The sequence below is a fragment of the Centrocercus urophasianus genome, unplaced genomic scaffold (genome assembly GCF_019232065.1).
Source record: "Centrocercus urophasianus isolate 14NV4802_14NV808 unplaced genomic scaffold, USGS_Curo_1.0 seq_27, whole genome shotgun sequence".
Taxonomy (NCBI): Eukaryota; Metazoa; Chordata; class Aves; order Galliformes; family Phasianidae; genus Centrocercus; species Centrocercus urophasianus.
Window position 1 is genome coordinate 421,797 of NW_024884833.1, and position 23,080 is coordinate 444,876.

A 23,080-nucleotide genomic window follows, 5' to 3' on the forward strand; every position below is an offset into this window, starting at 1 on the left:
TGCTGCAATATATACTTTCATAGTACCCAAGGTGCCATCCTCTGCCACTTTCCTCTGCATGAAAAGAAGTCACCTATCACATTCAGCTGCACAATGCAATTAGTTTAAAACAGCCTTAGTACTGCAAAGTCCAGCATGCAGGCATCTTCTTCTAATAGGAATCTTCAAAAGAGATTATAAGCCTTTAATGACTAATAGGTGAGGAGTACTAGATCACTGTTTCTGAAATGAAAGCAAACATCCTCACACTCCCCAAAACAACAATTTGTCTTTTCCAACCCTCAAATAAGATAGATATTGCAGATAAAGAAAATGGCTATTTCCAAATATATATATTTATTAGTGAAGAAAGGGAAGGTATCTATGGAATGTATAATATTTTCTTGCCAGTACTTCCCCAGAACTCTAGTTGACCAATTACCAAATTACTTTTCAGAACAGAATGAAGTGCAGTTGACACATAGGAATCTGTGGGTTTATTCTTCATACCAAAATGGGAACCAAACTGTGAGCAGTAAACGAAGAGGAGAAGGAGAAAACTAGAGATGAGGAAGAAAAGCTTAGGCTTTGTCTTTGAAAAAGATCAGCCCAAGAATAGTGCTAGAGGAAGATATCCAAGTTTTACTTCCATTTAGAAGTCAGTACTATTAAAAAGATAACTGACATTCACAAGTATTTAAATCCTCTGCTCTACATTATTCTTAAAACAAATGAACCATAAAAACAACACTCTGCATGTACAAAGATATTTGGCCTAAGGCATCCTTTTTTTTTGTATGCTAGAAGACACATAAAAATCTTAAAAGGTAATAAAAAACTTCTCCATTTCCATGTGCATTGCAGCAGGCACTTATGAATGTAGCTGAGCTGCTGAAAATGAAATGGTTTTATGACACCAAATGCCGAACCTACAACATAAAATACTGAATACCGTTCATAGAAAAGAAATGTATGCAATAGTAACAATGTTCCCTTTAATACGAGGTGATGTTTTAGCATTGTCCTTTCATAAAGACTTGGACCAATCAAAAATTAAAGAAAAAAATACGTATCTAGAAAGCATGACTGGAAAAAAAAAAAAAAAAAAAAAAAAAAAAAAAGCATAGCTTAATCTCACAATCTCACTATGTAGGAGGTTAAAGAGCCACCTTGTTACTGTTACCACACACATGGAAATGCATATACCTGCAAAAGAAAGACAGTAATGAATTTTCAAGATAGCTAAAAGCTTTATGACAAAATATGGTAGTCCTGAACAGCAATCAGTGTGATTTAGAATGGTGTTTGGGAAACCATTTCCAGTCTTACCCTTTCATAGAAGATGTCAGGCAATTAACCAGAGGTTACCCCTCTCTGTGTCAGAAGGATTCAATAAGAATGTCCTCTCTCCAACTCTGAGCATATCATGTGAAATGTAAGCCATGTTGAGAAGCAGAAGATACTAATTTCATTTGACTGTATTAAAAAAACCCTGCATTCTGATGTGTATATATACGTATTCTGCCATCGTAACAGATACACGTATTTTTAAACTACACGCAACACCACAGAGTACAGCAACTTGATTTATTATATGCAGATTCTTTTGCATTGTTGCTAAACAGTACACTGGTCCAAAGTTACTAAAATACTTAAAAAACTATACATTATGTAAACAAAACATAAATAAGACAGCATAGTTCTTTGTACATATAGTTTAGTACAGATTGTTAGGAATTCATGAATATTTACAGTTCTATACGATAGACTGCATTTTAACAATGCATAAATATTTTTTTTACAGAAACAAATCAAAAATAAATTTGACAAATAAAAAGGAGACACACACTGTCATAGACACACTGCCAAAAAGTCCATATTGTAAGATGGAATATGTGCAAAAAGCTAGATTTTTCAAAACTGTTTAATGAACTCATTGGTCATTTCTGACCTTTTTACTAAACAACTCTCCGACAAACTAAATATATTTTTATTTCTTATCCCCATAGGTAAACTGGAAAGTGTAATCTTAAGTACTTTTGAGCAAATCAACTGTTTCAAACAATGTAAGAAATCATTCAACACTTGTAACTTCCAGAGTCAAAAGAATGTGCCACAATTTCAAAGTGGCTCATTTGCTCTAAATTCAGGATGCAGCGTTATCAGGCTTATCAAGGCAAGATGACTGAGATATAGGGAAGGCAGCGGTAGAAATTCTGCTTGTGGACACAACAACAGGAGGCAGTGATGAAGACAGCGAAGAAACTTTTGATGCTGGAGTATTTATAGCATTCAGAATGGCTCCTTCTGGACTGACCAACAGTTTTTTGATAGAAGTGTCCAATTGAAACACTGAAGCGTTGCTGGGTAAATGAGAGTTTGAAGGATGAACAGCAGAAACCACAGAGGATGTAGTTGGAACATTAGCAGGAGATTTTATCACTGAAGACACAGACAGAGTTGCTGCAGGTAGCGGAGTACACGAGCTAGATGGAGTGCTAAGTATCTGTGGTGTTGCATGTACAATGGGTAGTGCATCTGCAGACCCAAAAGAGTTGACAATTTTTGTAGAGTTTTTCAAAAGTCGTTGTGATGTTTGCCAACTTAGTGAATTACTTGGTGCTAGAATGATTTTTGAGGTTATTGGATTAACCGTTGGTACACCTTGAGCCTCTGGGCCATGGTTAATGTTTAAAGGAGGAGTCTGTTTCGTGTTATAAGAGAGAAGAAGGACATGGCTGCCAGCTCCAAGGCCTTGTGGTGGAACAACAAAGCAAGTACCATTAATCATTATCTGAGTTCCAGGTGCCAAAGGCATACAAGTGTTGATGACTATCTTCTGTTGAATGCAAGGTTCGTTCAGTTGACCTCCTGTCTTGCTTGTTATAGCTGGTGAAGCTGCACACATCTGAACGGTAGAAGCAACAGTGTGGGCAGGATTTTGTTTCTCTAGATTGGGAGGCACCTGCTGGCATTGCAGTGATGAAAAACTTGGGAAACTAACGACTTTGCCTGTGTTTGGTGAGGCAGGGGTCAACAAACTTTGAGGTTTCTGAGTACCTGCATTACTTGGCCCAGCAACTGTAACTCCAGATGACTGAAACTGCATCAGTGTGGGCAGCTGGCTTTTTGGTATCGGAGAAGGAGCTGGAACTGCTGCCAACTGAGGAACTGTATGTAACATTTTGCGTGGGGTGGCTACAGATCCAGACAAGCTAATGACTGGAAACTGCAAGGCAGATGTTAAGTTCTGAGAAGATACCATTGGCTGAGTTGTTGAAATTAGCACAGATGAAGCAAGATGTCCTGTTTTCACAGTTGATATACCTACAGTATTCCCAATGGTTGCTGTACACAGTCGATTACCCAGAACTGGCCTTACTCTTGAGGGATCACTTCCACCACTCAAGACAGTAGGCCGTGTCCCAGAAGTCCCACTTGGTGCTACTGAAACAGACTCTGGACATGCATTTGCTGTTGGAACTGAAAAAGAATTCTTAGCCTTTGCTGCAATACACAGAGATTCATTAATTGACACAGCACTCTGACTCATAAAACTTGAACACACGGGAACAAAACTACTAGTACTTGTCAACGATAAAGCCAAGCCTATGTTTTTTTTGTCTTCTCCTTTAGAAATCGCAGAGTGCAATATATTAACTGGTGGAGTCTGCTGTGCATTACCTTTAGTATTTACAATGGTTTGACCGATATTTAGTCCGATTTTCACATCTTTTACCTGAGCAATGGTTGGTGATGAATTTATTCTTATTGGTGCTCCCTTTGTAGATGGGATCAGAACCAATTGCGGTTGCTCTGTGGTGCTAACAAAGGTTTTGCTTATAGAAGGAAGGTTATGTTTCAGAGACTCTGCTACAAGGCTAGTGGCTGAAGGTCCATTGGGAATTGGTGTGTTAATGAAAACTAACTTCTGAGCACTAACACCAGTAGATGCTAGAGATGGTATAACACTGACTCCTGATGCACCACAGGGGGATAAAATAGGTGGATTTGTGACTAAAGTAAGTTTCTGTACTGGAGTACCACTGATAAAATCTCCATTTATTACTGAACTAGACTCCGATCGAATAACAGAATTTGTTTTAGTTTTAGTATCACACTGCTGCTGTACAGAAGAATTTGCAGTTACAACTGTGTTGTTTTGTCCAGTGCTAGTCACTCTAATGGGACTGTTTGGAGTTCCAGATATTGAGCTACTAGCTGACGAAATGCAGGATGAAGAAGGACAGGACACCTGGCAGGTGTTCTCTCCTACTTGACCCAATGTGCTCCCAATAGTTGGCTGCTGTAATGTGAATTTGATACTTTTATCCATTGCCTTGTTAAAATCAGCTGGGAAAGATTGAGTGTTAAAAGACGAACCTGCTGAGGGGGCAAATCCAGAAATACATGATTGTCCAAAATGTGGGAGACTAGATGTGGCTGCTGCTACAGGTGGAAGCGTAGAAGTTGATAATGCTGTGGTTTTTGGCACCAAAAAAGCCTTAAATTGAGATGCATATGTCAAAACTGAACTAGAAGATATACTAGTAGGTGAAATTTGGTCTGGGTTTGTCTGTACTTTAACAATTCCCGTGTTTCCACCTCGTGTTGTGACAAGAATAGATTGTGACTCTCTTATACACACGGTTTTCAACTCTTGCCTAGTTTCAAAGGATTCAGTTGCTTGCTGTGATGCAAGACAATGAAAGGCAGTAGCAGTGTTTGTAGATGCACTTAATGCTGTTGCTGGTATCAGAGACTGAGCAGCTGAGGAAATACTAGGTGAAGACAAATACAAAGGGAATGTGGCAGTTGAAACTTCAGTCCCACGCCGGACATGTTCAGTTTGGCACCCCTTCACTGTTGGTGATAGCAAGTTACTTGTGGTAGCAGGCAACGTTTGTGTACTGCTGGTGGAACCAGTCCCTTGTGACACGTTGCTAATACTCTTGTTAAAAATTGTACTTGTTGAGTGAGAGGTAACATTTGCAGGTGTTGTAACCAGGACAGATGTTAAAGATACGCTGACATTTGTTAATTCCGGCAAAGTTGCAGAGTGCAGCTCAGAAGAGTTCTGCTGGAGCAAATTACTATCCTTGGACATGACTTTTCCTTCTTTCTGCTGCAAAAGAAAATTCTTAGGTAAGATAAGAATTTGTTGCATGACTTTTTCTCCAGTTTTAGGGTCAACCACAGGTTGCATCTGAATTTTCACGGAGCTGTTGTGAAGGTCTACTGGTACACAGTGTCCATTTGGCATTTTGTATACCATCTGTAAAGGAGTCTTTGAACCTGTCTGACACGGCAATGCTGGTTTTATCAGTGATGATTCAACAGGTGATAAAACTGGCTTTTCAGAAGTAGATACATTTACACCTGGTGGAGGTGACAGTTGATTTGTTAAGGTCACTTTGTTCCCAATATTCTTGGCAAGCAAGGCCTGAATGGGTTTGGTCCCTTTCAGAAAGCTTGATACTGATGTTGCAGGATCTGCCAAAGACAATGATTCTGGAGATGATTCTTCAAGTTGCTTCAGATCAGTTGAACAACTGTCTGTCTGTAGGCTACTTTCTGAACTCTGTACTGCATCCTCACTAGTGCTCAGCTTAGCTTTCTTTCTTGGTGAAAGCTCATTAGTGTTTTGATCCAGACAACTGTTTTGCTTGGACTGCCGTTTAACAGATTTGAGCAGTGTCCTGTGTATTTCTTTAGAAGTTGATTCTTTTTTCAGAAGTTTACTTTTCCCAGCAGGTAAATTCATCTCTAATAGTTTCATTTCACCTGCAAGGATATTAAATCAGAAATCACATTTTACAAGTTTGCAACTGGTATCTCTATACAACAAATTAATAGTGTTTAACCGAAGGCAAAATGCTAGTTTAAGAGTAAGGATAGGGGCAGGATAACTGTCTGCTCCTTTAAAGGCATCTGGTCAAGGATTTTTTCCAGTGCAAAATGAGGATAACAAGAAAAGGAGGAAGCTGTAAAGAATAACATACAGAGACACAACCTGACCAGCACAGGAGAAACTGAGGAAAATTAAACTTCGTATTAATTGGTGAAGGCCTGTGAAAATGTGAGAATGTTTCTTCCAGGAAGGTTATCCGACTGGGGACCTGGTCAGTTGGGACAGGTAGGGAAAACTAGAAAACCAGAAATAAAATATACACAGACCAAACAAAACAAAGGGACAATGACCAGAAACAATCTCACTGATCCCCTGGGCTCTCAAGAAAGTGCCACTTTGAGAGGGACCAGTCTGGACTCTGCGACTGGTAAAATCACGAACATAACGCTGGAGTGAGGAAATTGAGCTGGACAAGTCCACGAAAGAAGCATTCTGGAGAGGGGGCTGATAAGAATGATAGGGAACAAGGTAGGGGATGTGAGGGTGGGCAGGAAAGTGAATAGATCAGCATGTCTAAAATGTGGCCCGTACTCTCATTTGACTGAGTGCTGTGTCTGATCGCCACAGACAGTCCTACCTTCTTAGATTTTTTTGTTAAATCCTTTCGTAACTATCTCTTTGTATAATCTCACTCCCACCAGTGTGTGTCTATGCTGCAAGGACCAACTGACACCTAGCAGTGAGATGTATTTGTGAATGAGATCTTAGACCATGGCAGTAGGCACCACTGACTGGGGGAGCAGGGCTCCTAACATAACTAGCTGGAGGGGCCATAGACATATGGATCTAGAGAGGATCCTGCAGAATTTGTCCCAGAGTGCCAGCTACTGGGAATACCAATGTGAGTGGATTTGAGGCTAACTACTGGAGTCAGACTGTTGGTGTACATATCTTAAGCCTGCAGTGTCAGATACTGGAGCAAGTGTGGCCAGTGGGCTGGGAATGGTGTGTGCGTCCTGAAAATCAATGACTGAGGAAACTGGTGTGAGTTAGGGGTCCACACTGCTCCACACATCACAGCCCATGTGCCTGCTAACAGCCACTGTGAAAGAAGGCCCAAGCATCTTCATCTTCCCCAGACGGGATGTGCACAGGGATATGCACAGCTAATTCACAGCAAACTTCAGGTTGGATCTGAAGGAGGTTAAGGTCCAGTCTATGGTATCAGGTGGGTGAAAGGTTTGTGCTGTATATCCAGGGAAATTAACAAGTGTAGAGTACCTGCAAAACAAATGTATATGAGTGCTAAGTGTTTGCAGCAAGTATCAAGCTGGACCAGTTAGAGAGCAGGGGGAAAGCATGAGGTGACTAAAGGGACCCAGGATTCAGGCAGGTGGACAGAGGGGGATACGCCAGCACTGAGGGAATCGGCAAACGTGTATTTGGTAACCTAGAGCATATCATGTATGTGTTTTCATCAGTAAGCATCTACCAACTAAAAAGCAGATGTCTGCTTATGTTCTGAGTCCCTAACAAAGTTGCATCTTGTCTGTGGCAGTCTGCATGACCAGCTATGTCACTGTTGTGTGCATAGTCATCTCTCTCTCTGGGATGCATGCTCAAGTTTGCCACTGGTTCAACTTGCAAACAGGACACTAGTAGTTGCACCTCTCAGCCTGACCAGAGACCAGGAGTCCCTGGGTGAACTGGACTGGCTTCAGTGGCCCAACACAAGTGACTCCTGGGTTGGGTTGCTGGAGGAGGCAGATGTGCTCCTAACAACCAAATGAGCATTTGCCACGACAACTATGAAGAGCAGTCTCTGAGGTGATGACTGTTGTTTTCAGTTCAGTGATGTACTAGTTTCACATAATAAGGTTTTGGTAGTGGGGAAGCTGCAGGACTGGCCTCATAGAGAACAGGTAAGAGCTGCCCCTGTGCCAAATACAGCTGGGACTATGCAGTCCATGGAAGATTCCACACTGCAGCAGGTTCAGATGGCCTGAAGGAAATAGCAGCCCATGGAGTGCTCACACTGGATTAGGCTCCTCATACGTTTTGGGACCCATGAAGAGTAAGACTGATTTTGGAACATTCTTATTCCGAAAGATAGTAACCTGTGGACTCATACTGTAACAGCTCTTGAAGAACTTCTCATCTCTAAATTGGAAAGATATGGATTTGGAAGATGGAGTTTCAGTGGATAAGAAATTGGATGGTCATAGCCAGAGGGTTGTGGTCAACAGTTCTACTTCCAGGCTGGTGACAAGGGGTGTATCCATTCTGTATTAATGACCTTGACAGTGGAATTGAGTGCACCCTCAGTCGTGTTTGCTGATGAGACTGAGTGGAGCAGTTGATACAATAGGAGGAGATGCTATCCAGTGGGACCTGGACAAATTTGAAAAGCGAACCTAACGAGGTTCAACATGGCCAAATGCAAGGTGTTGTGGACCTCAGGTTGGGGCAATCCAAGACATGACTGAAGACTGGGAAAAAAACTCCTTGACGACAGCCCTGCAGAGAAGACCTTGGAAGTTCTGGTGGATGAAAAGCTTGACATGAGCCAGTGGTGCTCACTTGTTGCCTAGAAGGCCAACTGTATCCTAGGCTGCATTAAAAAAGGAGTAGTCAGCAGGGTGAAAGAGGTGATTGTTCCATTCTGTTCTGCTCTGGTGAGGTCCCACTCAGAGTACCACATCCAAGCCTGGGCCCACAGCTGTTGGTCCAGAGGAGGGCCATGAAGGTGATCTAAAGGTTGAAGCATCTCTCTTATGAAGAGAGATTGAGGAGTCGGGCTGGAGGAGACTTGGGGAGACTTCACTGCAGCCTTCCAGTACTTAAGGGTGCTTATGAAATAGGAGGGTGACCAACTTCTTATAAAGTCTGATACTGACAGGACAAGGTGGAATGGTTTTATACTGTAAGAGGAAAGATTTAGGTTAGATGTTAGGAAGAAATTTTTTACTGAGAGGGTGGTGAGGTACCAGGACCTGGTAAACCAGAGAAGTTGTGGGTGTCCATCTCTGGAGGTTTTCAAGGACAGTTTGGATGGGACTTAAAGCAACTTGATCTAGTGGATGACAACCCTGGCCAAGGCACTGGGGCTGGAACTGCGTGGGCTTGTAAGTCTCTTCAATCCCAGACCATCCTGCAATTCAATGAGCTGCAGCCCATGAGAACAACCTGTACTAGAGCTGAATAAAGGTGGAGCAAGGAAAGACAAACTACTATGAACTGACTGTAACCGCCATTCTCCATCATCATTGTGCCACTCAGTGCAGGGAAGGAGTATCTGGGAATTAAAAAAGCTCAGTTAGGGATGGACATGGTCAAGGTTTTATCTTTGTTTCTGACCATCCTTCTCCAACTGGAAATCAGTTGATCTTCTACATGTTTAGTCTATTCTTCTCTCTAGTTTGATCCATAAGATCTCCCATCTTATCTTCTACCCTGTCTTACTGAGAACAGGGAGTGAGAGAGTGGCTGGGTGGGCTGCTGGAGTCATCCCACCATAAAGGTAAATTTTGAACAGATACATTACGTGATCACATAAATAGTTAAACAATAAAATAGTAACTTTCCACGAATCAAAATTTTCATCTCGATCATGTCTGCACCCTCCTATTTCACACCTGTCAGACATAAATCAAAATATATTTCAGTATTATCACAATGGTAGCTAAGGGAAAAAATATAATGTAAGCCCAGATGGAAAAATTCAGCTCCTTAGTCAATTTCATTCAGCTCCTGGATCAAGTTCAGGCTATCAAATTCCAGTAAATGCTTACCATTGTCTGGGTGATCTTTTCTGGGAATTTCCACATATTCTGCAGACTCTGAAGATTTACTGCTTACTATTGCAAAACAATCTTTGCCAGCATCAACCTCACTTTCATCATTACTCCACAATTCTCTGGTAAATTTATCATGGTCTGGATGTCTTTTAAATTCATCGTAGTCCTTCTTCAATCTAGACCTTGAAAGTAACAAAACTAACTTTACAAAAAAATATTACTCTCTTTTAAAATTCTCTTAATTGCATTTGCTGCCACAGAAGAAGAAATTTTCAGGGTAGCTCTGCAAGTCTCTAAAACCCAGAAAATGTGAAGTGACAGTAACATCCCTTTCCTTGCCAAAATTGAATTGTATGCCATTAAATCCTTAAACAATAAGCAAAAAAGACTGAGTCAAATATGACCATCACTGTTAAACTGCATTTATTTTCTGTTTCTTAATTCATCTTGCACTGTGACAAGAATATTGAGTATTAAATGCAACAAGACTAATCTTGCCTCTGAAAACAGCTTCAACTAGACAAATTAGGTAAACCTTGTTTTCTTGAAAGCATCATGCTTTTGGCTCGGCTATGGGACCATAATGTAACTTGCTCCTTTAAGACAACCTTTTATTTTCTGGGTCAACTGAACAGCTGCCACTGTCATTTTCACAGGCTCACACTCCGCTAAGAATGTACATATGATGGAATTACATAGCTGCTTTACTCACTTGAACACTCTTCAGAAACACATCCACTTTATAGCACACTTATCTTGATACTCCTAAACTGCTGCGTATTTCCATTGTCCCTTCTTCTACGCCATTGTTTAGATGAGATCTAGGGATATTTTAGCGTACAAATACAGTGAACTGCATGATTCAGCTGGTGGTAACCAACACAATATCCAGGAGGATTAATCAGCAAAAGAATAAAGAGATGATAGCAATTAGTATTCTGTGTGGAAGAGAATCTAGACTCCTGTTTGCACCTAAAGTCAGTCTCTGTGATATTAAGATCTTAATTTTACCCATTTTACGGGTTAAAATTGCAATTCTTTGCATTGAGTGCAGCAATGTCTAGCTGCTCCCTAAGAGGTGGGGGTTGGGAGGAAGAGCTAAACAGAGTATTACAGCTGATAGAGCAGAAAACTCACAAGTCAAAACATCATCCCACTACGTCTAAGTGAGAGTACAAGACAGTCCTGGAGATGGTAGTTGGTTTCAATCAAGAGCTCAAACCTACAGATAAGTTCCTGGTGATGAGGTGGGTCTGAGGTTAAGCTGGGAAGTCAATTCACTGTTTTTTGGTCAGGACTGGATCCAGTGATGGCTACTTAGTCCTGTGATTGTTGAGCAGGCCCAAGTTGATGATGCAGGTCTGAGGTCAGGCTGAAGTCAGGCCAGATCAGCAAGACCCATGGCCAAGCAGGGGCACTGCTGTAGTTGAGCAGGAAACTAGCATTCCTATGGTAGAGGTTAAAGGCTGCAGAATGAATTGAAATTGGGGTTCTGGGCCCATGGCATGTAATATGACCTAGAAAGACCTATTAGCATATCGCAGCTTTCACACTCTCACTGATAAGACAACCTTGAAGATTAAGTAAGATGTAGTGAGGGTGAGATACTTCATCAGCTCTGTCATTAGGACTTCAAACTTTAAGTCTAGATGCAGAAGTACACTAGGGAACTACAGAATGATCCAAGTTAACAACTATTGTATTAAAATTTAAAAATGGATTTCAGTCATAAAGAGTACTTCTACTATTTCAAGACTACAAAGAAGAAGAGGTAGAACTCCGAACTTTTAATCCACATGGAGGTCTTGCAGTGATGGAAGAAGTTCTGCACAGCCCTCAGCAACCAAGAAGGCCAAGACTGTCATGTAATTAGTAGAGTTAACTGGATGACACAATGCAACTGCAGCTACAGTTGTAATGGTGCTGCTGCTTATACTAGCATAAGCAACCTTTATTCAGTTGAGTTCTCTCTTTCAGGATACCTTTTTTCACCACTTGTCATTTGTACTACACTGTTGCCTAGCAGCTGCATAATGAAACAGGACACTGAATTAGCCTTCCCCTATCCATCTCTCTCTGCTCACAATTTGTAAAGATTGTTTTTCAAGCTTTTCAAAAGTACGCTATGTCTCCGTCCAAATAGTTCTGTCTCAGAAATGACTAGGCTAGATGAAGAAATTTGGGTTTCAGCCTAAACCACATTGAGGAAGATGAGTCAAGTTCATTTGAGAAACAATTCTCTACATGAAATGCATGTTTCCTTAGCTACCAGCACATACATATGCTAGACTTCAGCCATCCAGATCACTTATAAAAACTGGTCAGACCTACTCATATACAGTACTCCTATGAATACACCTTACAAATGATAGTTCTGCTTCCACATTATGTGGCCGCTCACTTGAGCACCACAGTTGATAAACAAAACCTATTCCATAATAGAATTTACCTGAAGGATAATTTGCATGAGGGAATAAAAGAGAGCCCGTACTCTGGAAAATGGAATTCTTTTAATAATACACCTGACACATTTCTGAAGGAGTCTGAATTGTTACACACAAGCAGAAAAGAACAGCTAAGAAAAATGAATAGAAACTCAAAAAGAATAGGAAAGAGCAAAACTTGCACTTTGGACTATTATATAAAGTAAAATGTATAACAACATCCTAGATTTCAAATAAGGATCTTTGTTCATGTGTGATGCCCATGAACTGAGCTACTAAAGAACCAACTCTTACTGTCTCTGTGTTGCTTTGGTTTTTTTCTAATGTAATACCTATTACATTTTCAGAATTAGTTCTGCACCATGTAACTATTTAAGTTGTTTCCTTCACATTTAACATATTAGCAGCAGCCCAACTTTCCCTATCATTTGACACACGCTTCTAAATCATTCTCTACTCTTTCAGTGCCTACGTGATAAAACAGATATGTCATTTTAGCAACAACTATACACCTAACAGACAACAGTGGCACCACAATTCAAGATAAAATGACCATATAAAATCACTACCAAGTCTCCCCAGGGCTTAGAATTTAGATGCTACACATCTATCTTAACTGCTGCTAACACTTTTCCTTACTTGTCTGATATTTCTCAGTTATATCTCATTCTAGATGAATTCTAAACTTGCAGCTCTATAAAGATGTTTTAATAATTGCTTTGAATTGCTTTGCAGAGAATTCATCAGCAACTCATTTAGATAGGTTAAGACAGTATGTAGTCAGACACAAAGTGCCACAGTAAGTCCTCATTCATTGATGTATCAAATAAACAGCAATACAAGTCCTACTTTATAGTGTTATAACTACCAAGTTATGCATGATTAAGGATTTTAGAACATTTTAGAGAAAAAAATATTTGGGGTTAACTTTAATTTTGCTTAAGAGACACTAGATCTGGAATACAAAAAAACCTTTGAACCAAAGCACTGACTATGCCTCCCTGTTTTCTCTTCAGTTTCTTTGAGAGGTCAACTAATATTATTTTCAAAAGCTGAATTTTGTCCTGTTTTTATTACATGCACCATTGTTAACAAAAAAAAAGAGTAGCTGATTACCTGTTCCTCTGAAATGCTTTCATTAGCTTTGGTTCCCATGGCAACAGTTCATTAAGCAGTCGTATCAACGTACCATGCAATTCCTTTACTGCTTGTTTTCGGTGGTACCATCTTCCCTGCAAACATAAATATAATCTATTTATCATTGCATTAAATCTGAATCTTGTTATTGTGCATCAGTCCTACAATAATCCTGGTACATGTTAATGCAGTATTGAAAGAAAGTGACCTGAAAAAAAACATTAATAAGTTCCACAGCTTTTTCTACCCTTAGTGTACGTAAGACAAAAGAGTATTTCTGTATTTTCTGTATTACAGAGAGACAACATCCTACTTAAAAAGGTAATATAATAACAATGTTCATTTTTTTACAGCTAAAATTAAAATTGAAACAGAACCCTACAAACACACTATGTATTTAAAATTACTTATGTTAGTAACTGACATGTATAGTTGTCCACTCCAGTCAGGGACGCCAACCATATAACTACATTTTCAATTATTAAATTTATACAGTAAAGCTTACAATAAATTCATTTAACTTAAACGATATCATTTATATTTTTACTTGCAAAAATAATTTACTATAGTTCTCAGGGAGAAAACAGTTTCTGCATTATATTTTTGTATTTCATTCAGTATTCTTATGATCTTCCATCTTCCATCTTCATGTTTGATCAGTCTGGAAAGGCTGAATGAGGATGAAACATATTCAGGGAAAAATATATTTTTGCAAGACGCAGGGGGATCAGCTGAGGACCCTGGGTTTGTTCAGCCAAAAGCAGAGGAGGCTGACAGGAGGCCTCGTGGCAGCTATAGCTCCTCATGAGGGGAGCAGAGGGGCAGTGCTGAGTTCTGCTCTCTGACAGTGACTGGACCCCAGCGAATGGCACAGAGCTGAGAGGGGTGGGTCAGGTGGGAGGTTGTCCACCAGAGAATGGTGGGCATGGATCAAGCTGCCCATGGCAGTGGTCACAGCCTCATGCTGCTGGAGTTCAAGAAATATTTGGACAGCAAGAAATATGGCCTCATTTCAGGTAGTCCTGTAGTCCCATGTGAAGCCAGGAGTTGACTTGATGACTCCTGCGGGATTCTTCCAACCCAAGCCACCCTATGAGAGCTGTTCCAAAATTAATGTCTCCTGTTTGGCTTTGTTGGCCCACCACACTAGAGGCAGATGGTGATATGGCAGTAGAGGTTGAATGATCCCACCAATATTCCATTACATTTTGTTGCTGTGCAACTCATGCAGCAGAGGGACAGAGTCTGACAAAATGACGTCTGACATGGAAGTGCGTATGAAGCTGAGGTGTGGAATCCAGTTCCTCCACGCAGAAAAAATTCCACCCACTGACATTCATTGACATTTGCTGAGAATGTTTGTGGAGATCAAACAGTAGATGTGAGTACAGTGAGGTGGTGGATGGTCCATTTCAGCAGTAGTGACAGCAATGTTAAAGACAAGCCATGTTCCAGATGGCCGTGCAGATTTTTACAACTGTGGCATGAAGGCTTTTATTTATCACTGGTAAAAACACTTTGCTAATAGTGGTGACTCTGTTTTGACTGTTTCATAGCTGAAAGTTTTCTCTTTCAAACAGTGTTACTGTGCTCTTTGTTATCTGTTGTAGCTTCCATGGAAATAAACAGAAGGCATTACTTTCAGAGTGACCAACACATGATTCTATCATCCACAAGGTCCCTTCCAGCTTGGGACTTTTTCTGTTTTATGATTCTGTGACATTCTATGATTCTATTTTCTGTTGTAATTCACTTAAATAGGGAAAATGCAAGAGAAGAAAACACAGTATTTTAATAGTGCCAAACACCTTTCTAAACAGTATTAAATCCATACTCTTCCCTAAGAATTTTTCCCAATAATTCTCTAGCTTCATTACACAAAGGACTGAATTTTTCCAGCAAAATTTCGGTGCTGGATATGGAGAGAGTAGGCTACGGTTGCTTAAAGAACTAGTTAACCAGGTCCTCTGGACATACGCTTCTGAAGGTACAGGGATTTAACGGTGCTGATTGCTTTTTAACAACCATCTTCTAAGAGGGCAGGAGGTAATTCCAAATATCAGAAGTCATTTAAAGTAAGATAAATGTCTGGATTGACTCAGCAGGAATTTTCTTCTCAAGCTCTGACAGGAAAGGAAAATGTATGGACACTGGAAGTAACATCAGGTGATAAGGTGAGCTACAGAGCTGCTGTTTGCCACTGCATGGAAAAAATCAATGCAGTCAAACATCACTGAGAGCTGAAATTGGCTGGTACTATAAGACAAAACAAAAAGGGTATTTAAAATATGTAAGCAAAAAAAAGGACTGGAGGACCAGACGTAACATCAGTCTATTACACGATGAGGATGGTCATCTCATAAATAAGGACACAGATAAAGCAGGGACAATTAATGTATTTTTCACCTCTGCCTTCGGCACGGATGATGGGCTCTAGGTAGAGGAAGATTACTGCAGTAATGATAAACTCCCAGTCAACCCTGCATTTGTTGGAAATTTCTGCTCTGACCATATATATACACAAGTCTATGGAGAACAATGGAATTCATCCCAGGATCCTCAAATTGCTGGCCGATGTCACCACAAGACCTCAATCACCTGTCAATGATCTTGGCAATCTGGAGAAGTCCCAGTAAGAGAAGTCCCAGTAAACTGGAAGCTGACAAATGTCACAGTTTTCAAGTAGAATTACAAAGAAGACCCTGGTAACTGCAGGTTTGTCAGTCTCACTTCAGTGTCTGTTAAAATTATGAAGATTATTCTGAAGTTTCTGAAAAACACCTGAAAGACAATGCAGTTATTGGTCATAGCCAAGACAGGCTCGTGGAACGGAGAGTTCTATTTAACAAACTTAATATCTTTTCATGACAAGATTACACACATAGCAGACTAAGGGATGACAGCTGATGTAATCTTTTTTGATTTAAGAAAAACTTTTGATACTCTTTCTCCAATACTGTACTAGATAAAAGGTCCAGCATACAGTTAGACAAATATGTAATGCAGTGGGTGGGCAACAGGCTGATGGGTCAGGCTGAAAGGGTTAAAGAGGACTTCATCATGCTGATGGCCAGTCACTGGTGGAGTTCCACAGGACTCCGTTTTAGGGCTAGTTCTCCTGTGCATTTTTATAAACGACCTGAATGCAGGAGTTGAATGTATACTGCATTAGTCTACAGACAAAACTAAATAAGGAGCTGCTGAATCCCTTGACAATACAGTTTAGAGAGATGGGCAATCACCAACTGTGTGAAACTTAACAGGAGCAAGAGGTAGATCCTGCATTTGAGATGGGACAATCCCAGCAAAGGCTAGGGTAAAAAAGGCTGGAAAGCGACCCCACAGGAAGGGATCTGAGGATTTGAGCTGATGGCAAGATGAACATGACTCGATGCGCCCTGGAAGCCAAAAGGACCAACTATATCCTAGGATGCATTTGGCTCAGCACTGCTAGTTGGTCAAGACAAGTGAATGTAACACTACTCTGCACTGCTGCAGCCTCAACTTAAGAACTATATGCCGTTTTGGGTGCCAAAATATGAGGTCATAAAACTAGTGCAGGCAACAAGGATAGTGGAATGTCTGAAGGAGAAGACATATAAGCAGCAGCTGATGTCCCTAGGTTAGTTCAGTCAATTAGACACTGAGGGAAGCCTCATGGCAGCCTACTCACAAGGGGAATGGAAGGGCAGCCATTGACTTCTGCTCTCTGGTAAGAGACAGGACCTGAGGGAATGGCACGGAGATGCAACAGGGAAGGGTCAGGTTAGGTATTAGGCAAGTTTTTTTTTACCATGAGGGTGGTCAGGAATGGCCCAGGAATGGCAGAGATCACAACACCAAGACTTCAGGAGTTCGGAAAGTGTCTGGACAGCACTCTCAGAAATATGATTTGAATTTTGGGTAGTCCTGTCCAAATTGGGATACTCTATGATTCTGTGACATACAAGCAGCTATAAAAAGGGATGTGGTATTCGTCAGTTCTTCTGCCACTCTACAAATTTTGTGCGTTTTACACAAATGAGGATTTTCTCTCTTGACTTGTCTGAGAAAATGTTAAGACAGTAAATAGATTACGGTTCAGCATGAAAAAGGAGTAACACTTGGGAAGTTATTTCTTTTATACATATATTTCCCTTTTGATAGAACTCTTATCTTTAATGGCTTCCTGTGGTCCAGCATAGAAAGAAACCTATGGCAGGAAAGACAACATAAATGTCAACTTAACTGCCTTTCAGCAGTCTGCAATAATGACATTTCTAAGGACTACGGAATAATTCCTTTCTATCAATTTCAGCTGATCTCTCCAAAGTGCAGCAAAATCAATCAGGCTGAATGCTTTGGAGATCAGGTATCTTAGTTATTTTTACGGGAAATAATTTACATGTTACATTACAAAATGAACAGCTCTTCTTTCATTCTCCAATTAAAATAAAAAAAAAAAATCAAAAGGTTTTAAGTACGAAATTATGCCACATTACAACGTAACACTTAGTGCTGAGCCCACAGACAAGCTAGGAAACTGCGTTCCACTTTCTTCAATTTCTGGCCAGTCAGATTTGCACAAACAACACAGTGCAGCATCAAACTTGCCACTGAGCACTGCAACAGAAAACCGTTCTTGTGCATACTGCAGCTTACAAAAGGCATTTGCTACAATTTCTTAATACCAGAAGTAAATATAATAAATTGCTAACGTATGAGAGAATTAGTGCACAGATTTATTTTTCCTGTGATATATAAAAAACATTTTACAGGAAGTTTTAAAAGGAATTAATTTTTACACTTTTGCCAAAGCAAAATATGAATGATGCCACTACTGTCAAGGTATGGAAATGCTGTACCTGCATCCAATAAAGCAAAGAATGGTACGTATTAAAACGCAGTATATAACAAGAACTTATAAGAACTTATACAAGAAGTTATACTAAGAACAACTACAGAGTTCACAGGAAATAGTCAATTTCTGAGAAGCTAATTTATTTTTAAATGAGAGTAAGATCTTGGTTTAAGAAGAGAAAAGGGAGCATTTATGAGCCTGATAAATACCAGCTGAATCACTGAGAAAGCTTTGAAATGATAACAGTATCATGCATTGAATAGCCTGACACAAGCATAGGGCTTAGTCAAAAACGAGTCTTAAAATGCTACTGCCTTCATTATCACTTCAAAAAAGGCTGTTACTATAGGCTGCTTTTCTCCTTACTTGAAAAATAAAAAGACAGAAACACAATGCTGTGGATAGGCTTTTCCTGAAAACTGTAGCAAATGTTAAGTGTAATCTTAAATCTGAAATTCCACATATGCTTCCAAATCTTTTTAATGCAGTTATGTACCAACACAATAACTTTTTTAAAATTAATTTTTTTCCTGTATCTTAACTACTCGCTTTTCTTACTACGGTTTAGTAGTTTGTAATAAATCTCTGGCATACACACAACACACACAAATTATAATATCCTTTACTCAGAAGCAGTAAGGGCAGTGCTCAGAATGAAACTGTGGGGAGCTCACCATTACCCATGGACTGGCTGTGCTTTGGTGGTGAACAGTCACACTGTGTATCACTTTTTTTGCATATCCTTTTATTTTCTGTTCTCTTTCTGGTCGAACTGTCCTTATTTCAACCCGTATGTTTTACATTCCTCTCTACCTTTATTCTCTCCCCTACTCCACTTGTGTGGAGGGAGGGAGCAAAGGGCTGTGCGGTGCTTCACTTCCTACTGGATTAAACCACAACACATATCCCAGTGTTTCTCCAGGTAAAAAGCTAATCAATGACTGATGAAGCTATAACTTAACTCTCACTTCAGCAATACATATCAGCTTACCTTCTACAGAACATAAACCTTCCTTTACAAATAGGTATGTTGCAGACTCTTCTCAGTTACACTAAATGACATAAGTGCAGGAAAACATCCATAAACTGAAACTTAGGTAAGGTTTAGGTTGGAATTTAGAAGACATACTTTCATCAGAAACCTACAGTGTTAGAACAGCTTGCCCCAGAAAAGCTGCTGAGTTTCCATTTCATTTTGCTTTCAGATGTCAGCTTATCAGGCCTTGGCTGACCTGCTGCATAAACAGTAATAGTGCTTTCTCAAGGCAGGGAGACCTGCAGTGGTCCCTCTCTAGTGGATTCCTTCAGATGAAAGACAAAGCCTCTGAATATGACCTGATGTGGTAATGAGATTAACAAATAAATAGAATGCAACACCTCAGGGTACGAAAGGTACTTACCAGCACAGAACAGCAAAGAACTTTCTACTCAAAGACATAAAAATGTAGTTGCATATGAAATTCAACAATGAGTGAAGTAGTGGAACAGAAGATTTTATACCATTAAATAGCTATTACAGCTTCACAATTCAGTTCTCTCATAAATGGTTGGCATGCAGATCTGCAGATCTGGATGCACTACCTTACTTGTCTATGAAATCCAATAGGGCTTTATTAGTAGACATGAAATAAAAATACTCAATCACATCAACCCAAGATAGTCTTTGCTGGAAAAAGTTCTCTGTCAATGAAGATATTGCTTTTAATATGTGTGAAGAAACTGTTCCTCTACAGTGCACTGGAACTAATTTTAAGTTTCATTAAGCTTGAACAGTCTACATTTCAAGCCAAATATTTAAGCAGAAATATCCAGTAGCTAACTTGGATGCGTGCAGAATTATGCTCTTGTGTGGCTTGTAATTTACATTCCCAATAGCACTGCTTCTATACATTAATCTGAACTGCTAATTACTATTTTCTTTCAAATAGTCATGAGCAAAACCGTGTACTTTCCTCCAGAAATACAACGCATGGCATTGAGTACAAAACAACAATGGCCTAGACAGAGGACAAGATGTAACTCGTACCCCGTTCTACAACTAAAATTTTAAAACACAAATACAAAAAAAATTGAAGAAATGTGCTGAATGTTTCCATATATGCACACAGAGACATTCAACACATTTTGAACTGAAAACTTACCTTTTAAAATTAGGTTTCTGACATCCAGAGCAGCCAGGGAATGCTGACTCCACTCTCCGTGATGTCCCAACATACACTATTCTGGCATACTCATCATGGAACCCCAAAGCAGACTGGAGCCAGGATACTGATATATGGGGTAAGGACTGAACTTTATAGGGGAGGTTTTTTTGTTTTGTTTTGTTTGTTGTTGTTGTTGTTGTTGTTGTTTAAATAAACACACACACACACAACCACAATATTATGCAGTTTTATAAGATTTTCTTTAGTCTTTACTTTATATCCTGCGGATATAAAATTAAGAAAATTAGAAATCTTATAAAACCATGCAATATTGTTGAAAAGGGGTGGTGGTGGAGGGAGAAAACTTACCTTACCCTTAATAGGCCTGCTCCATTCTGCAGCGGGGTTCTGTGGTATATGTGACATCACCAGGCTAGCGTTTTCTAGTGATGTCACATGGAGAGGGAGTTGATCTGCAGCTGCTTTGGACATCAGATACCTAAAGAAAAGAGATTAATAACTTTCTTCAATTCAAAGATTGGTTGATACTGAATGCTCCTCTTAATCAGTTTATAGGCCATATTGTGGTATTTCAGAACTTCAGTGACAACTTTGATGAAAAAAAAGGAATAAATGAGATCACTCACACTATGCAACCACATCTGTAATACAGTATGTTTTCATTTTGAAAAAGTTTAAGCGTTACTTTTTAAAGCTCAACTTCCTTCACGTCAAAGACTTGTATTTACCCTTGGCAAGTCCTTCTGAGCATTTTATCTACCAACAGCTAGCCTCTGGCATTATTAGAAGACTGTGATGGAACAGTCAGGAAGAATGGCTGGCAGAAAAGCATAAAACAAAATCATTCATGACACCCCTTTATCAATTATATCTTTGAGCATTTATCTATAACCAACAAAGAGACTGGTGAACATCTTACGTCAGCACGCAAATGTTTTGTTGCTATTTTGTAAGACTTCAGCTTGTACTTCCATTACAGGAATCCAACCAAAGTATATCCTGGAATGGTATCCCAGACTCTCTAGTCAAATATTGCAAATAAATGAGAAAATAAACATACAATATCCTAAGAAAAAATAATAATTCTTGCTAATTGGCATGTCCTCATCTCATTATTTACTTCATTACTATGTCCCCGTTTATTTGGAGGGGAGTTGGAATAGATGATTTTTAAGGGTCCTTTCCAACTCAAACAACTCTATGAAATGCTCATTAGACAGACATTTAGTCATTTGGGCAAAAATACTTCTAGATTATCACTGCATTGATCATCTCCCTAATTTAAAATTCATTACCAGCATGATTTCACTGCTTTTTCCAAACTAACTCAGAATGCTGAAATTAAGCACCACTGAACTATCACATTTCACTCTTAAGTATGACAGCTTATATATACTAACCTATACTTCCATAATGCATCAGGAAACTGTATGCATACAACATCTTGTTTACAAAAAAGCCACTTTTTCTTTTAAGCTATTAAATATTGTTTATCATTAATTTCATCTTTCTTAACTGTAGATATACAAACATTTCAGTATTCTTCAGCAGACCATGTTAAAGCCAGCTGTTTTGTTCTAACTACCCGTGCGTGCTGACAGGTCTTACCTGATATTTCAAAATATTCTGGTTGATCAAAATCCAAAGCACTACAAAATATTCTGAATACACGGCAGTATCTCTACAATGAAAATGTTCCACATTAAATGCATGACTACCTACTCATATGTTTGGCAGAATTCATATCTACACATCTAGAATTGTGAAATATATGTGACAGAAGTGGCCTAGGTGAAGAATATTAGCAAACATTTATTTGCAGACTAATCTATATACCAGGAAAGGCATAAAAAATTGTGTGAAGATAAAGCAATTGTGAAAAAAAATACACTTAGTACAGGTAGCGCTGAAGAGGTACTGAAGGAGCTAAGAAAAACTGAAGAATAAGACAAAAGTGTGGAAATGATATGTAGAAGATAGAAACAGCAGGGAAGTAATTCTGTGAAAAATTTAAAAATCTGAAGCCTAAAATTTGTTATATTCCTTCAAAGTGTGCAACTAATTAGCCAATTGGTTTTTCAAAAACTGTACATCTCAATTTCTCCTCAGAAATATGCAAAACTGTGTGAATGTAAAAGTGAATTGAAAAATCTTATTTCAGACTCCAAATTCAACATTTTGGACTCCTATGAGTCCTTTAAAGAGGCAAGCAAATCAGAAAGAAGTAATAAGAAACTATTATGGAAGTGATTAAAACACAAATCAAGTTTTTAGGAGAAAGGCTGGAAAATGAGAATTAGATCCATTACAATAGAAGCTGCATAGCAATACAGAACATAGGCTGAAATTAAAACAGTTTGTTTGAGGTGCAAGACTACAAGCAGGTCTATTAAAACTATGTTATTTCCATAAAGACTTGCAACAAAGATCTCTTAATCTAAAGTTTAAACTAATAGCAAATACAGATTTCTCATACTATATTATTTATTTGCATGTACATTAATAAACTAATATAATGCAAACAAGTATAGCAGAGGCTCCTTACATTCAAAATTTTCAAGTACAGTATATGCATAGGTTGCTCCAAAAAATAATGCCTCCTGTTTATTTCCATGGAAACCACAACACAGTACAATAAAATTATTTGATATAGCAAATTCTCAGCTACAAAATACTGGATTTCAACACAGTCAACACCAATAGGTATGCATCTTTGGCAGTGATTAACAGGAGGCTGCATGTCGTGCTCATAAAAATCTGCACTAATGGAAGTGACCTAGTTGTGCTGTCACCATTGCTGAAATGCACCACACACTACCTCACTGCGCTCACATCCACTGCTTCATCTCCATAAGCATTCAGCAAGT

The 23,080-nt window shown here is 39.3% G+C and overlaps 1 protein-coding gene across 1 annotated transcript in view; it reads right to left on the reverse strand.

Moving 5' to 3' along the window:
* Nucleotides 1–1,552: 1,552 nt before the first annotated feature.
* Nucleotides 1,553–23,080, reverse strand: part of KIAA2026 (KIAA2026 ortholog) — a 60,589-nt gene continuing 39,061 nt past the window's right edge. The window contains exons 6-8 of the mRNA XM_042826745.1: nt 13,188–13,303; nt 9,622–9,809; nt 1,553–5,763 (exon numbers count right to left, since the gene is read on the reverse strand). Coding sequence (XP_042682679.1) covers nt 2,126–5,763; nt 9,622–9,809; nt 13,188–13,303 — 3,942 coding nt within the window. The 3' untranslated portion in view covers nt 1,553–2,125. The remainder of the gene's footprint in view (nt 5,764–9,621; nt 9,810–13,187; nt 13,304–23,080) is intronic.